We start from the raw sequence: 16,407 nt of genomic DNA on the forward strand, positions 1-16,407 counted from the left end.
CCCTCTAGTTTTACTTTAAAAAACATTTCTCTTCTTTCAGATTTATAATTAACAGCACGATGGTAGAGGCGTCTCAGCCACTTAAACTGAATCTGTTCTTAAAACAAAAGTGTGTGTGTGTGTGTGCGTGTGTGCGTGCGGGGGGGAAGCTCTGGGAAGTGTGAGTCTATTTAGGAAGGAACGTAAGTTGAACTTTAACAGAAATGGCAGACAGTCCAGTTGAACGGGTTCCTGCAACATCAAAAAGGTTTTATATCGCCTCTGGCTTTGCCTCAAAACTATAAATTTACTATCCTTTAAAATTCACTCGATGCATTTCACATTTGTGTGGAAATCGGGAGATCTATGTACGTATATATGTATTTTTTTTTCATATCGGGAGACAGAAAGAGGATTTAAAAAAAAGTGGAGCCCAACAATGCAGATTCAAGTATTTATTTGACTGTTGCGAATAAATATGATCTGTAACAAGCACCAGAAGGGCTTAATCTTCGCTGTAAATAGACATATATTACAGTGACTGCACGTTTCTTCTTCCATTCCTTTAAAAATTATCAAAAAAAAAAAAAAAAAAAAGAAAAGCCTCTTTTTTCTTCATTATTTGCTTAAAAACAAACTGCAAGAACAAAAGCACCGAAGGCAATCAATTCCTCGTATTAGGAATGTATAATTAAGTAGATATTAAAACAAAAGGGAAATACACTTTTCTCTTCTTCTTCCTCTGCTTCTTCTGCTTCTTCTTCTTCTTCGCCTCAAGCATTGCTTCATCTCTCTCCCTTGCTCCAGCTCAGCAGTGTCTACTTTCCGCATCTTCCTCCGCTCGAGTTAATTGAAGTTCTGCCTCTTCCTTGCTAAACTTTTTCCCCCCTCTCCCTCTCCCCAAACTCTGCCTCTGCCAGCCCCCCTCGTCTGATTACATCTAGTAATTCTCCACTGAATGAACGTCATTTACAATAGTAGGGGAGCTCTCGAGCTGGCTGCCAGCTTCACGCTCCATTTGGTCCTGCATTCTCCCTTTAAAGTAGTCGTGTAATATTAATAGTCATGAATATCAATTATTATGAGGCGGTGTAGAGAAGGAAAGGGAGGAAGGGGTAGCGGAGCAGTCTGAGCCTAGCCTTGGGTTGAAGAGGATTGTATTTGGGAGCTCAAAGGCAAAAAAAAAAACCAACAAAAACCAAAAAACTAACAAAAACAAAAACAAAAAAAAAAAAAAGGAGGAAAAAAAAAACCCCGAGAGGGAGGGGTAAATCATATATGTAGATAGAGGTTTCCAGGCTCGGTTTTGGGGGCACTGGTCTCTTTTTTTTTTTTTTTTTTTTTTTTAAAACCTTTTTTTTTTTTTGATGGATAGACTTCGAAATATCTCAAGCTGTTCTCCTGTATCCAACACGTCCCTTTGCAGATCTCCTTGATATTTTTCCCTCCAATTATTAGTATTATCACCATTATTTTTTTTTTAGCTATTACAAGACTTTTTTTATTTCCAGATGTTAGTCCACACCTATTCCGCCATGGTGAGTTTGGATCCATGTTGTACTAGAATTGCATGTTCTCTCTCTCTCTCTCGATCTGTTGTGTCTCTCTCTCCCTCTCTCTGTCTTTTTAAACGCCTTTGGCTTGGTAATTTAGCACAATAATTGGAGGAGGCTTGCAGCTGCTTCTCCCTTTTTGCATTGTGTGTTCCCGATTTGAGCTAGGGGAGTCTGGGGGGCAGAGCAGGGGGGAAAAGAACTTTTTTTCCTTGTTGTTTTTCTTTTTTTTTTTTTTTTTTTTTTTTTTTTAAACCATGTGTGCCATTGCTTGTGGGGGTTTGAGCTACACTTTGTGGAATAGATATTTTTCTTGTTTACTTTAACCTCTCAGCTTCAGTGCGTTGGAGTTGGACAAAACTCCTCTCCCACCTTTTCTCTGAAGCCTCTACACACTCCCCCCACCCCCTGTCCCCCCCCACACCCCAAAGACTTTTCATTACAATTAACCCCCACCCCATTCTCTGGAATATAATATTGGAAAAGGAAACAAAAGACACTGGAAGTTGCTGCAGAAGTCATAGCGCCTGGATTTGTTCAATACCGATGTTTCATTTTTATTTGATTTGTTTTTTTAAAAAACTTATTTTTAAGGGGTGGTCTCCCTTTAAGCAAAGATTCCCTGTAATTTTTATTTCGGCTTTCATTTTTTTCTTTTTTTTTTTTTTTCTTTTTTTTTTTTTTTTTTTTTAATCTTTGTCCCGACTCCTTCTTTAAAAAACTTATCACCTCGGAGTCTTCTGAGAAGTACAACTTTCTTTTTGGGCTTTTCCACGTGAAAATGGGTTGGTGATTTTGAGTTACAGGACTTGAGCAGAGGGAATAAACAGATGCTGGGAAACTTTAGGCAGAAGGGGTGGGTTGTCTAGATAGACGGGTGGCTCGGTGCTCTTAATTTTTTAATGCTTTTTTTTTTTTTTTTTTCTCCCCTTTGGTTTGATTTGAGGGGCTGTGGATTGGGAATTATACTACTGGTCTGAAATTGCAGATCGTATATGTATTTGGAGCACTAGTCCTACATTTTTAATTATGACATTTAGCAATTCTCCCTCACATCCCCCTCCCCTACCCCCTCCTTGCTAGTTCCTGGGAATAGACACGATGGGAGTGCAAAACACTGGAACACTTCTAATAAGTGGCGGGGGAAGGGGGCACATCTGAATCCTACTTTCCAGCTGTTTATGTCCTATTTTATTTTATTTCACTTCGGGTTGGGTTTGTGCTCTTTTTACTTTTTTTTTTCCTCTCTTTTTCTTTTATTTTTTTAAAAAAAGTCCTTTTTTTGTTGTTGTTTGTCTGTCATTCCGCCCGTAGGACCGGCATGATGGAGTGCCCAGCCACAGTTCCAGGCTGTCCCAGCTGGGATCCGTCTCGCAGGGACCCTACTCCAGCGCTCCTCCGCTCTCTCACACCCCATCCTCGGATTTCCAGCCGCCTTATTTCCCACCCCCCTACCAGCCTCTTCCTTACCACCAAAGCCAGGACCCTTACTCCCATGTCAATGACCCCTACTCCCTAAACCCCTTGCATCAGCCCCAGCAGCACCCCTGGGGACAGAGGCAGAGGCAAGAGGTGGGATCAGAAACCGGGTCACTGCTGCCACAGCCTCGGGCCGCCCTGCCCCAGCTCTCGGGACTGGACCCCAGGCGGGACTACCACTCAGTTCGGAGGCCAGATGTCCTCCTGCACTCAGCTCACCATGGCCTTGACTCCGGCATGGGGGACAGCCTTTCTCTGCATGGCATCGGACACCCCGGCATGGAGGAGGTCCAGGTAAGGCACCGCGTTTCTTTCTCCTGGGCAGTGCGGCTGGAGCCCCCGTCTCTGGGTTAGGAATGGTCACCGAGGGGTTTCCAGAAATATTGCTGTGGGTTGCCATTGTTTTTCCACACCGGGTTTGTAAATGTGGTAGTCCCCTTCCCTCTCCCTCTATTCATTTTTTATTTTTTAATAAGAATTTATTTCCTGGCTGTCACGCACAGTCTCTGCATTATAAACCCTTCCCTACATGGCAAAGCAGCAAAGTGCAGGGGAAGGCAGACATGCTGCTCTAAATATTCCACGTGTTTCAAAAGCTGGCAGAGTTCAAGCTTGGCTTTTCAAATTCCAGTTATTTCCCATGCAATCTCAGCTTCCACTCCCCTCCACCCTCCCCTCCTCCCCCCCAACCAATTTCCTGCCGTTCAGAGATTTTGATGAAACTGTCGAATTACTACATTTTTCATCCGGGAGGGAGGGAAATTATAAACAAAACCCAAACCAAAAGCAATAACTGGTGATCAGGAGCAAGTCCCGTGTCCTCACCCCCTTATTTGTTAAGTGTGCTTTGTAGCGTAGCACTGATTTTTAATAGTTTCATTCCCTCTTTTGGATAACAAAGGAGTTTCGCCAGGCTCAAAGCACAGTATTTCCCAGCTTTCTTCCATCCCACGCGAAACTCATCATCACGTGTTATTTCCTAAAAGCAGAAGGACCCTTAACAGCTTCGCTGCTGGGGTGGTTTGCACCTTGCTGGAGCAGGGCAGGGCCAGCCCGTGGGGACCCCCGAAAGGTGGGCTGGAGCCTCCAGGGTCCAAGTCCTGCCTCAGGCTCTCCTAATCGGGATTTTGGGGCTTCCCCTCCATGCGTTTTTATCTATATTTTTCCAAAATTTCTTTATCATATATCATATCTGCATATGTATTTAGTCTTGGGATAAATAAAGGTATAGAGCACTGAATGAAATAACTACTTCGAAGTTACAGAAAGGGAAAACGAAAGGAGAAAAGAGGAGATGGAAAGATAGCCGTGAAAAAGGATGCTGCTGAATATGAGAGGAATGAGCGGCAGGGAAGTGGAGGACATGCATTGCTTTGGCTTGAGGCTTGTCTTAGGGCTGCACGGGAAAATCCCCGAGCTTTGCTGGGGAGAGATGTTTTAGAAAAAGGCAGGTTTTGCTGTTTGGATTTGCTCCTGCCTCCGAGCTCAGTGACCGCCGGGTCGCTGGTTTCTGCGGGTTTCCGAGGTGGCTTTGAGACCTGGGGGCAGCCCCTGGCCGCCACGGGTGCGATGCGCAGGTCTCGTCTCGCATTCCTGGCTCAGACAAAGTGGTTTGCAAGTCAAGGCGAGTTTTACCTCTGTGAATGCAGAAAGGAGATCGCTCTCCTCCTTTCTCTCTGCAGCCGATAGGCTTTAAGTACTGTTTGTGCCTGGATATTTACACTTTCCCCAAAGAATAGCCGGTAATTGTTATGCTTTTGTGAGAAAGAGCGTAAAACAGAGGAGAGAGAAGGAAAGATTTTTTTTTTTAAGAGAGGAAAAAGATAAAATGCAGAAAGGATGAAAGGAGAGAGGAAAAGAAGAGAAGACAGAGAGGAGAGGGAAAGGAGGGGGAAAGATAGGGAAGAAAGACATAAAGAAGGAAAGCGAGAGAAGTAATAATAGAAAAGAAGGAGCTCGAATAAAGCAGCTCTCCATCCGTTTCCCAATAAAACATCCCTTCTGCGGGAAGGGCACTGCCCTGGCGGAAAGTGCCTCCCCTCGGAGCTCCCAGAGCAGCGGGGCCACCCCTGGCCACCCGCGACCTGGCGGGGCCAGGGTGAGTGCGATGGGCTGGGGACAGGATGGGACAGGCGAGACTGTGGGCCAGCAGGGCTGGGGTTCTTGGTTTGGGGTACTGAGACAGCAGGAGATTAAACAGGCCTCTTATTTCTGAAAGTTTGTTCCCAGGTTGGGGGAGGAGGGGAAGAGGGAGAGGAGGGTATCCCAAGGAGAAACACGTGAAGGAAGAGGTGTCCAACTGCAAGTTAACGCAGGCAGGAGGGAAAGCAGCCCAGAGCTCGCTGCTGCCGCTCAGCATTTTCTATTCTTGTCCCCCCAGCAGTGACAGATGAAGTTGGGCAGTTCTCCATCTTGATATTTAATATGGATTTATTCAGATTCGAGGAACCTTTTGTAGAAACAGGGATTTTTATTTAGGCGACGTGTACTCATTACCCACCATCACTAGATATAATTTCCAGGAAGGGTTTCAAATAGTGGTTGGTTTTCTGTCATATTCCAATAGTCCAAAAAGTTGAACGGATATCTAGATGTATAGTTGGATAAAGATGTTTTTCTTCGCTTTATCTTACGCATGTGTGATCAAATATGTGCCATGAGAATGGGCTGGGCTAAGGAGAAGGAGACAGAGAAAGAGAGTGCGTGACAGAAAGAAACAGTGGTTATTTTATAAACACCAAATCCAGTCCATGTGTGAGCCATTGTCCAGGGCTGGAATTAAGTGATTGTAACACGATAGCGCTCTGTTATTGTAAACAGGACACGCTGTATTGCTATTGCTGCGCCTCTCGAGAGGAATTTTCAATCTGCCATTTACAGCCTTCAGACAGGGAACGGAGAAGCCAGGACCTACTTATTGAACACAAATTTGCATCATCTAATAGAGGCTCTGGAAAAAAAACCCTAGATATTTTTTTCCCCCACTGGCTGGGGGAAAGTGGGGTTACTAAACCCTAGAGTAGTACCGTTATTAAAAAAGTAATGAATAATTCGATGAAGGAAAAATGGAAGGGGAAATTCAGATTCTGTAGACTCTTTGAAGGACAATATAGAGCTCAGTTTTTGAGGTTTTCACTCAGATGTATCCATAGAAGTTGAATAAGGTGGTTATAGATAGTATTTAGGAAGATTCATGCTATCAGATTATTGGAGGAGGGAAGGGAGGGGAATCTTCCTCTCCAGATTTTCCAAGTATATCTGGAAACTCATCACCTTTCCCCTCCCTGCACACACACCTCCGCTCCTCCTCCTCACTCACGCTGCTACTACGTGCTAGCTAGAGACACGGAAAGTTAAGTTGCACCAAAACACCCAAGTCTCTTATAAAGTAACCCCTGGTATCACTTTTAACTAAAGAAGTCTAGTAATTAAAAGTCTGAGTTGTTTTTCCACGTTTCCGCATGCAGTCCTAATTAAATCTTTACGATCCTCTCTGTGACTATTAACTGCCAGCATGCTGAGCGAATATCCTGTACAAAAACCCAGCAGGAGGGCGTAATTAGATAGAAAATCAGACAGGAGTCTTCTCATTAACTACAACAACTAACCCACGTTGCTGATGGAGCGAGTGGAGTGCACGCACACACATAAAGGGTGCGCGCAACCATCGGCTCCAGAGATAAGGTGAGATAAGGAGGAAAGATAGGGGAAAAGGAAAAAAAAAAAAAAAAAAAAAAAGAGGAAGGTGATGTTTCACCTTTACCTCCGTTTCTGTGCCACCGAGGTGCGCCACGCTGCAGGATTTGCTCATCATCCCTCGTCGGGAGCTGCTCAGGGAAAGGAGGGAAGACTTTGTAATTTTATTTTGTGCCCTTTAGGTATGTAGCCTATTGATTATGAGAGAGAGACACACAGCCATGCCCAAACACAGCACATAAGGCACCGCTCTGTGTGTGCGCTCGTTTGAGGGTGGATTCAAGGAAAATGAAAGGAAAGCTCTCATAGAAAATACTGTTCCATCGCATTTTGGGGAGATGTAATTTTCCCCTAAACCGCATTCCATCTGGAATGTCTCCACTGAGCACAGAGGCAGAGATAAGGGTCGGATCCGAATAAGCTCAGCTTCTCGGCGTAGCGAAGATAAAGTTAAAATAATGGTGAAGTGAATCACTGCTTTCCTTAAAGGTGCTTTGCTTATCAAGGAAAAACGTCACAACTCCCCAAATATGCAATAACACTGAAAACCCCAAACCCCTTAGTAACAGTAATGGGAAAAATAAAATAATAAAGCCAAGAAACCCAAAGGTCCCCCTTTTTTCTCAGAATATACCCTAAAACGGAACCTGTCGGAATTCTGCAATAAATTGTTCTTATGACATTTCTTCTATTTCGGAGCTGGCTTTACTCTGCCGAACGCAGATTCAGCAGTAATTTTGGTTTGTTTGGGGTTTTTTTTTTTGTATATTCCACTTTCGTTTTGAGAAATGAAACCAAACATTTGCTGTGTCCTCTGTGCCCGTCTTTGTTCTCTTCCCTGCTAAAGAAGTTAATGCCATAATAACAGGTGTGCTCCTCGGCGGGCTGGAAAGAAAGGAGAAAAACAGGGGGGAAATAAGGCTTTGAAATTCCGAGACTTTTTTTTTTTTGCTAAGCAATCAATTTGATGGTTCATACTTTTGATAATGTGTATTCTCGCTCCTCCCTCCCCGTCCCCACTAATTCAGGACATGGAAGCAACCTCGGGAGCTGTAAATCTCTTTCTGCTCATCCCTTGTACGATGTGGGAGTTGCACTGCGCTCCGAAAGGCTTAGGCTTTAATTAAAAGTTCATAATGTAAACTATGATATATAAAAAGTAAATGGCCCTTGAATTATTAAGATGTAGCAGGGTTAAACAAACAAACAAACAAAAAAAAAAAAAAAAAAAAAAGAAAAAAAAAAGAAAAAGGAGGAGGGGGAGGAAAGGGGAGGGAGCATTTAAGTTGTCCTTAATCGTGTTCATTTATGTCATGCAATAGATCTTGCAGATGTTGCCACATTGCCACATTTTCAAAGGAAGAAATATAAAGCTTTATGGAATGCAAAGAAGTCTATGTGATATCTATGTTTTATAAGATAACAAAACCAGTATTGCTCCCCATATGCTTCACACCTCCTTTTGTTTTATTAGAAGACCATATAATTTGTAAGAATTTAATTTCCTTGTCGATTGGGGGAAGTAATAATAGCAACAACAATAATAATAATAATAACAACGATAAAAAAATCCCTCCTCCCCTAGTGAATGAATATAAATGGAAATAACAGGGACTCCAGTTTGGAATGACATGATTTATGTACGCGATTCTTTAATATCCAGTCAATTTGAATAGTGATGTTTTTATATCCACAGTCAGTTGAAGATGCCAATAACAGCGGTATGAACTTATTGGACCAGTCTGTCATTAAAAAAGGTATGGATTATTCCAACAAGCTAGACAAACTTTTACTGTGTAGCGATATCTTCATGATATATTTTGACTTTGGGGCAATGAATTTCTCCGGGAAGCAGGCACCCGTGGCAGCAAGATGAATAGTTGATTGGATCAGCAGATAGAGTGAAGGGATGCGAAAGGAAAAGTTTATATCCCCGCCTCCCCCGCCCTTCAAAGGGTTTAATTACACGAATGCTCTCTAATGGGGCACCCCGTGCTCCAGTGCAGTTCCCACCCCCCCGATAATCTTGGTGGGGACCGCTTGGCTTTTAATGGGGGAAGGGGTTGATTCCCTTTGGGGTTTAAATGCATTTCCCAGGCGAATCAAGCGCGGAGAGGAGAGCGAGAGATGCCCATGGAAAGGCAGACTCAGCCCCTTCCCCGCTCCCCCCGAGGTTCCCCCTTCCCCCAAGGTTCCCCCCTTCCCCGTGCCCATTTTTTACATCTTTCTACATATGCGCCCATGATTTAGTGTAACTGCAGAGCCACCCCATACTGTTAAAGCGAATGTGATATTAACAAATGTTTGCAGTCTCTTGTACAGCTGTAAGCAAAATAATTAACTAATTAAACTAATTAAATGTAATTACAATAACTCATTTTGGGCGTATTGCAGCTGCTTAATTTTTTTACATTTCTCTGACAGTCACTCGAAGATGCTTGGCGATTAGTGTTGTGTTATGCTGATAGACATTAAACAGATCACACGCTGCAAATGGAGGGAAAGCTATCTTTAATTATCTAAGGAGTTTCTATTTCTAGATTCAATTTTAAGTACCAGAGATGAGGTTTAAAAACGCTGTCCCTTATGCTTACTATCAACGGCACTTATCTCCAGGACCTTGTTATTTGTCAAATGCGCACAAATAGTTTAACAGCGACGATTTTCTAGGATGTAAAGAAAAATAACAGGGAGGGTGTTTATCTAAAATGTGTTGAAGGCAGCATGAGGTCCTTCCGTGTATTTATTGTTTGTTTTGTTGTTGGCTATTTGTTTTGTTGGGGGTTTTTTTGTGTTGTTATTTTTTTTTGGGTTTTTTGGGGTTGGTTTTTTTTTTAATTTCAATCTCCGTGTACGGTCTCTGTTTCATACACAAGATTAAGGTCTGGTTATTTGAGCGAGGACAAATAAAAACTTGAAGACCATTTGACAGCACCATTTACGACTATTGGTTGAAAGGTCGAAGGGTTTTGGGTTTTTCTTTTTTAAGAAATAGAAAGTTACTTAACTTTAAAAAGAAAAACAAATGCCATATGTTTCTGCTGTTTTGGTTCAGGTTGATTGTTTGGTGGGGTTTATACACAAGGTCTGTAACCTGACGGTTTCTGGTTGCATTTTTACCTTTTTTTTTTTCTCACTCTCCTCCCTCTTCCCCACCCCCACTTGACACCTCATACACTCCGTCTTGGGTGTATTTGATTAATTGGTACTTGATTTGTGGTCGAGAGACTCCGTTCTAAGGTTGCTCCGTGCTGGTCTTTTGCAGAATACACAATCCAAAATACTTTTTTTTTTTTTTTTTTTTTTTTTGAACACGCACGCCTGCGTCTCTCCCTCCTTTCAACTGACGAGGACAGCAGAGACATTCCATGATTCCATGTGCGTGCTGGGTGGTGCAATTAGACAGCGAGTAGCACTAGAATGTGAATGCCTGCAATTATTACGTATTAGGTACAGGTTTTTATATGTATTAGGCATATATTTAGGTGTGCTTCGTGTGTGTGGGCATTGCAAGGGCCCCAGATGGAGCAGCTGCTGCCTAGAGAGACCCAGCCCCATCTAGGTGGGATTACTTGTGCCTATTTGCAGCCAGAAGAAGAGATACTCTGAGTTTACACATGATGAACAGGAGACATATGCTCTTTGGAAATAAGGTTACTAAAAAAGAGCCTGAGATGCATTGTTTAAAAGCCATTGTAGCAGCATTTTCTTCCTTAGAAGTAAGGCTGGGATCCAAGAAACTTTCCAGCATAAAGGAATATTGTATTATTTTTTTCTTTATTTTTTTGTTTAATTTTTTTTGCACAGTGAGTTTCCTGGATGCAGAGGAACAGAAATGGGTAATAAATAGCAGGTCACATTTGTAGCAGTCAATATTTAATCAGGACGAGGGAAGGAACAACACAGAGAGCGTTCAGTATCAATTTCACGTTGTTCCCTGCAGTTTGTAGCTGTGAGGGGGTGTACTTTGAAACAAGAACAAGTTATTCAAACTCGGTGAGTCGTTCTTGCAGGCACAGACAGATAGACAGATACCCAGGTACTGACAGATTTTTGTGCAGTGGAACACTCTTGTGACTCATATTTTGTAGACCAGGGTCGCAGGGGGTCTGCTCCACCCAATCCCAGTTCAGTGCCTAAAATTCTTTAATTGCAAAGTACTGGGAAAAGTATGATGGCAACTTAAAGCTTAAACTTAATTATATCACCCAGCCTGTGTCTGTTCCTTTATGGCCTCTGAGGCCTGCAGAGGGAATTATCTCTCTATGCAAAAGGTTTGCCAAAATATTAAGGAAATTATATAGGGATTCATACAGGGCTATTGATTTATCTCACGTATCGATCCCACACAACACATTACATATACCCAGGCTCTTGTTACGTTTGCTATCTGAGCTTACTTGACATTTCTGAAGTAATTTAGTTAAGAGGAAATGAGTTGTTCCCAGTAGAGAGAGCAAACGAGTGGAGTGAAGGTAGCCAGCGTGATAAATGGCTCTTTCATTTGGAGATCTCCAGAGCTCGTTTAAGGCTAATTTTCTGTATTAGCCCCCTTTGAGCTATTAATGCAATAGGCAGGGACCGTGGCCCCTTGTCTCTTAGCTGCCCCATTAGAGCGAGCATTAAGCTACCAAGCCTGAACTCCACCGTGGTGGTGGTGGCGCTGAAATAATGAAAGGTGCTTTTTAAACTCCCCTAATCTAAACTGGCAGAGGGTGGTTAATACGATTTGAAGGGGGCTGGTCAATGAACAATCAATAAACTAATAATGAGAAGGATGCGGTACATTAACAGTCTAAAAATCCAACGAGACATTAAAAAATCATCTTTAACTCCCACTTCCATTAAGATTTGGGTGGTGGAAGTGGGAGGGAGGGAGCCAGATAAATCAGCAAGATGATAATAATTACCATTAGACATTAATATCAGATTTAAGCCAGCTTTCAGACCTTACCGGCTGCACGTTTTGAGGCCTTTCCCTCGAATTTTGCTGAAATGAAGGGAAGGGTTTGCCATGTGTCAGGAATAAAAGATCTGGTCCTCTTGTCAAATGCTCATCTGAAATTTCCTTGGCACTCTCTATGGTGAAAGAAGTTGTCTTTCTGTAAAACCTTACATGGCCTGAGTCCCAAGTTAATTTTTTGTGACTCTGGGGCACAGTCAGTGACCTTAAAATTATTCTGATGTATTTATTTACTTTCAGCTGTTTCTGACGATCGTCTGCACACTCACATCTGATTTAGCACGAAAGGCCATTTTAACTTGAAGACCTCAATTCATGGTCTTGCAAACACGCTCCGTTGTTCTCCCTATTTTAAGGAAGCACATGAAAGAAGGTGTCTTAACCTTTTGTTTTTAGCTGTTAATAATCCAGCACGAGTTTCCTCCCCATCCCTTGGAGCAGCTGATAAATGATTAACTGAGAACCACCCTGGCCTCAGCTTTTCAGGTGATAGATCTGGGGCTCAAGAGATGGTTGAGCCGCTCGGTTTCGTGCTTGTTCCTGGATTACCCACTGAACCTGAGGATCCCCTTTAATTAAATGCAAAACAGTTTTGAGGGAATACATTCCACCTTGAAATTTAGTCCCGGCTTTCCGGGGACGGGGACTGAGGCGAGGGAGAGGGGCAGGAGGAGAGGAAGGGAGCAGGGGGACAGAAGGAAATGCGAGATGAACACGCACTTCTTGTATTTGTTCCTTAAAATTAAGATGAGATCCGGGTCTCTTTAGTTTCAGCGTCTAAGGCGCTGCTCCCGGACGTTTTGGGCTTGGCTGCTGAGTCAGACCCAATCACCACTTACAGCAAAGTCCCGTTGTTAGCATGGACAAAGAACTTTTTACTCATTTAAAGCCCAGTAGTCAGAGTGAAAAAAAAAAAAAAGTAATTTGATAGTTTATTAGTAATTAAGTTGTCCACGATGTTTTTTTCAATAAGAAATACAAGAAATATGTCTTCTGATTGATTATTTGACTGACTGTTCGACTGCTATATTATTCAGCTGGGTTATAGCAATGATATCCATAGTTTAAACCCTTATTAAACAGCTGTTTTCAGGACATAAATCTATTATTTCTTTCGTTTTACTGTCGTCAAAATAGCTTTTTTCACCCCATTTCCACCTGTGCTTCCACATTTGTGCGCATTTTCACACGTTTGTGGCGAGCAGCCCAACAGAAAACCACCAACAAAAAAAAAGGAAAAAAAAAAAAAAGGAAAAAGGGAAAGCAAAAGCCTAAGACTTAATATATGCACAGAAAATTGTAAACATGTAAAGAACTGAAAGCTTCACGCTGAGTTTCGCCATGCTCCATTTCCCCACCATTTCCTGCTGTCGTTCTAAAGCGATCTCACTCATCTAGAGATCCCGTTTGCAGGAACAGCATGCTTATAATTACTAACAAATCAAGCGGCTACTGTTGCTCTCCCGGTTTATTGATAAGCTGAAGAGAAATGGAAGCGGGAGAAATGACAAAGAGGCTGGAAGTAACCACAGGAGGAGAGAAAGAAAAAAAAAATAAAAGAGTGAGGAAAAAGAGATAAAGGGATGGAAAAGAAGAGGGAGAAAAAAAGAGACAAAGGAGGTAGAGAAGTGTAAGAGAAGGGAGAAGGCAGAGATTTTGAAAGGGGGAATTCTGTATTTGTGAGTGCTCACACACACGCAGCAAGTAGAGTTTGGGTGTGAAAGAAAATCGAACAGTTTCTGCTGGGGATGACAAGAACTAAATGGGATAAAGTGAAAGCAGGAGTGGTGGGGATGCTGTGCGGGTACGTGTGTGTTATTCGGTGTCATTTCAGCAGTTGTGGCAGTCCCTGACCAACTGGGGAAGTTGACATTGGCTAAAAATATACCCTGCATTCGGATTTATTTACATATGCGCAGGGATTTGACACATGCAGCTGCACGGACGTGGAGATCTCCTCACCCACAAAAGCTCCACGTTCTGTTATCTCTGCTGATGTCTGGGCTGTATCTGAAAAGCTCCAGCCATGACAAACATATAGATATGATATAGATAGAGATAATTCATTCCATGGCGAACACTTTTTTGAGGCAGCATTAGGTAATTTACAGAAGATACAGAGCCTAGATAGAATAGATCTCTCTGAAGCTATGAAATTGCAATAGATATGCTTACACCGCCTGGCAAGCCTCTCCAATGGGTTCAGAGCTATCAGGCTCCAGCTGATGGGTTTCTTCATGCCGTCCTTTTCAGGGAAACCCTGCTAGGAAAAGCAGCTGAGGAGCTCTCAGCATAGCAAGGAAGGGAGCCAGCCTGCTTCCCAAAAGCAATTTGCGAGGGGGAAAAAAAAAACCCCAACCCGAGCACGTGAAAATCCATAATTCAAAGGTTAACTAATGTAATGAGTGCTCTAAAAGGCCACAGCGAGCGGGGTGAGGTACATTTAAGCATTGCACTGGTCCTTCTCTCTTTAGTGAGTTTGGACTAAGATCAGATGTTCGTGGAATTGCTGCCTCTTGTTTAATTTCTCAGTTCACTGGACAGTGACCTGATAAACTGGTCACTAAATATAGCCACGGTAAAGGTGTACTCGAACCACAGAGCCCGTGTGTTTGTCCCAAGGAAAAAAAAATGCCAGTCATGAAAATCTGTCTGGCACTGCTTAAATCCAACTTTTTTTCCTTTAATTTCTATTTTTTTTTCCTACTTGATACTTCACTCAAATAGATCATTGTGCATGAAATAAGAAATATATTTATGTGTAATGAGGGGGAAAATACAAATTCAATTTTTTGTTCTGCTGGTACTGCCTCTGATATACAAAGAGTCTTTTCCTATAGAATCAATTGCAAAAAAAATTTCCTAATAATAGAAATGAAATCAGGAGCGGGCCTCTAACTCTTTTATAACTGTTTCTGAGCCATTCTCAAACTATTTGAAATCTCCTTTATGAGCTGCATGAAGTGCCTAACTCAAAATAATAGAGAAATAGGAATCCATTTCACTTTCTGATTCCCTGAAGTCAAGCCACTCAAAATAATTTGTTTATACTGGAGACTATATACAAGGCATATGAAGCAATATGTATATCTAAAATCGACATGCCTTTTGGTTTTTAGCTGTTATAGAGCTTTTATTGTGGGGGTCTGGTCTGGCAGTAGGAAATGATCTGCAATAAAAACAGTGAAACACGGTTGTGTCTATTCCATGCACTGAGGTTATAAAATTGGCAATTGCCCAGTAGTTAGCACTTGTAATATATTAGGATACCCGATCTTATTGTTTAGCAGCTCCAGACGACTTAAATATCCGCTCAACCCTAATGGTTTGATTCTCCAGATATGTTGCAAATAAACAGGGCTTTTATGACTTAACTGACATGTATTATAACTACCTAAATAGCTGGCATATGTGCATAATAGAACCTTATTATTTGCCGAATTGGTTTTGCAATTGATTGAGTGGAAACGGGAGATTGTGGAGCAGTATCTGCTTGAAGAGGGTGTGTAATCAATTAGTCTTCTCCGAAACATGCCCGCTGGACTGCCAGGGCTCTCCCACCAGCAAAAGCCCCAATTTCAGCGTATATTTTCTATAAGAAAACTCGTGTTGCCGTGGATCTGAGAGGAAGCTGCAGTAGCAGCTGTCAGCTCTTATTAACTCCTGCATAAAACATACCTTAAGTATGGTTTGTTATCAATTACTTGCAGAAATGAAACAACTGGGAAAATGCAGCGAGGCTCCCTATAAATTAAAGTGATTGGGTGATTGATTAGAGCACCTGCTGTAAATCATAACAGTTACACACAATTATAAGGGAGCTATTTAAGTTCATTTGTAAACAAAATTCATGTCATGGGGGAATTGCTCTCAGTTTTAGTTTAGCCAGTTTTTTTTTTCTGTTTATTTCTGAGTGTGTCTGGTTGCTATTATAGGAATTTGTTCGTTATAATCCCTTGGTTACTCTTAAAATAACCTCACTGGTTTCTCAGAAAAAAAAGAAATACTTTTTATCTTGGAGAGAACAACGTGGTTTTTTGTTTTGTTTAGTTTCCCTTTATCATTCCTCTTTTACTTTTCCCTATAACTACCTTTAAATATGTGTTGCAGTAACTAAATCAGTTTTATTTAGGGGCAGGAGAGTTCCTACTACCTCACGGACAGCACAATATGATCAGAGTGGAGAGCACCATGGTTGGACCAGATATTTTTTTCCTGGTGTTCATTTTTCTCAAGGAAAAGACTCATTTTATTTCATAAACCAGACTTAATAAAAACACAAAGCAATAACAGAGCTGTCTTCTCATTGCTGTATCCTCCAGCCTTGATACTTATTTAAGACAGCAAGTCCCTTTGTGTAGTGAATTTATTCCTGGCTCAGCTTAGCAGTAATGGAAACATTAGCCAAAAAAAAGTAAATTTTCCTCTTTTTTTCCCCTCCAGAAAGGCGCTGTCCGTTGTACAAAAGGCATCGGGGGGCTCTGGGTGAGACACAGGCTCAAACCCGAAAGTTGCCAGGTGCTTGCCAATATGTATTTTATTTCCCAATGATCAAACCCTGCATAGAGGCTGTACTGTACCACCCTTCTCTCCATCCATCATTCATGGAGCACTTTCCTAGAGGTTGGGGGAGCAGCACCCTTTAGGTTGCTGGAGGTAGCCAGAGATTCAAAACTCCCTTTCATTTTGCTGTTCTGTGCATGTCAGAGAGACTGCGGTTTTTCCTTCGTGGCGTGA

General features: G+C 42.1%; 1 protein-coding gene across 1 annotated transcript in view; it reads left to right on the forward strand.

Moving 5' to 3' along the window:
- The first annotated feature begins 1,306 nt into the window (after positions 1 to 1,306).
- The window catches only part of TFAP2B (transcription factor AP-2 beta), a 28,815-nt gene continuing 13,714 nt past the window's right edge, over positions 1,307 to 16,407 (forward strand). Inside the window, exons 1-3 of the mRNA XM_014872896.2 lie at positions 1,307 to 1,517; positions 2,847 to 3,305; positions 8,404 to 8,464. Of these exons, the coding sequence (XP_014728382.1) occupies positions 1,491 to 1,517; positions 2,847 to 3,305; positions 8,404 to 8,464 (547 nt within the window). The 5' untranslated portion in view covers positions 1,307 to 1,490. The remainder of the gene's footprint in view (positions 1,518 to 2,846; positions 3,306 to 8,403; positions 8,465 to 16,407) is intronic.

This window comes from Sturnus vulgaris, chromosome 3 (genome assembly GCF_052056855.1).
Source record: "Sturnus vulgaris isolate bStuVul1 chromosome 3, bStuVul1.hap1, whole genome shotgun sequence".
NCBI classification, from domain to species: domain Eukaryota; kingdom Metazoa; phylum Chordata; class Aves; order Passeriformes; family Sturnidae; genus Sturnus; species Sturnus vulgaris.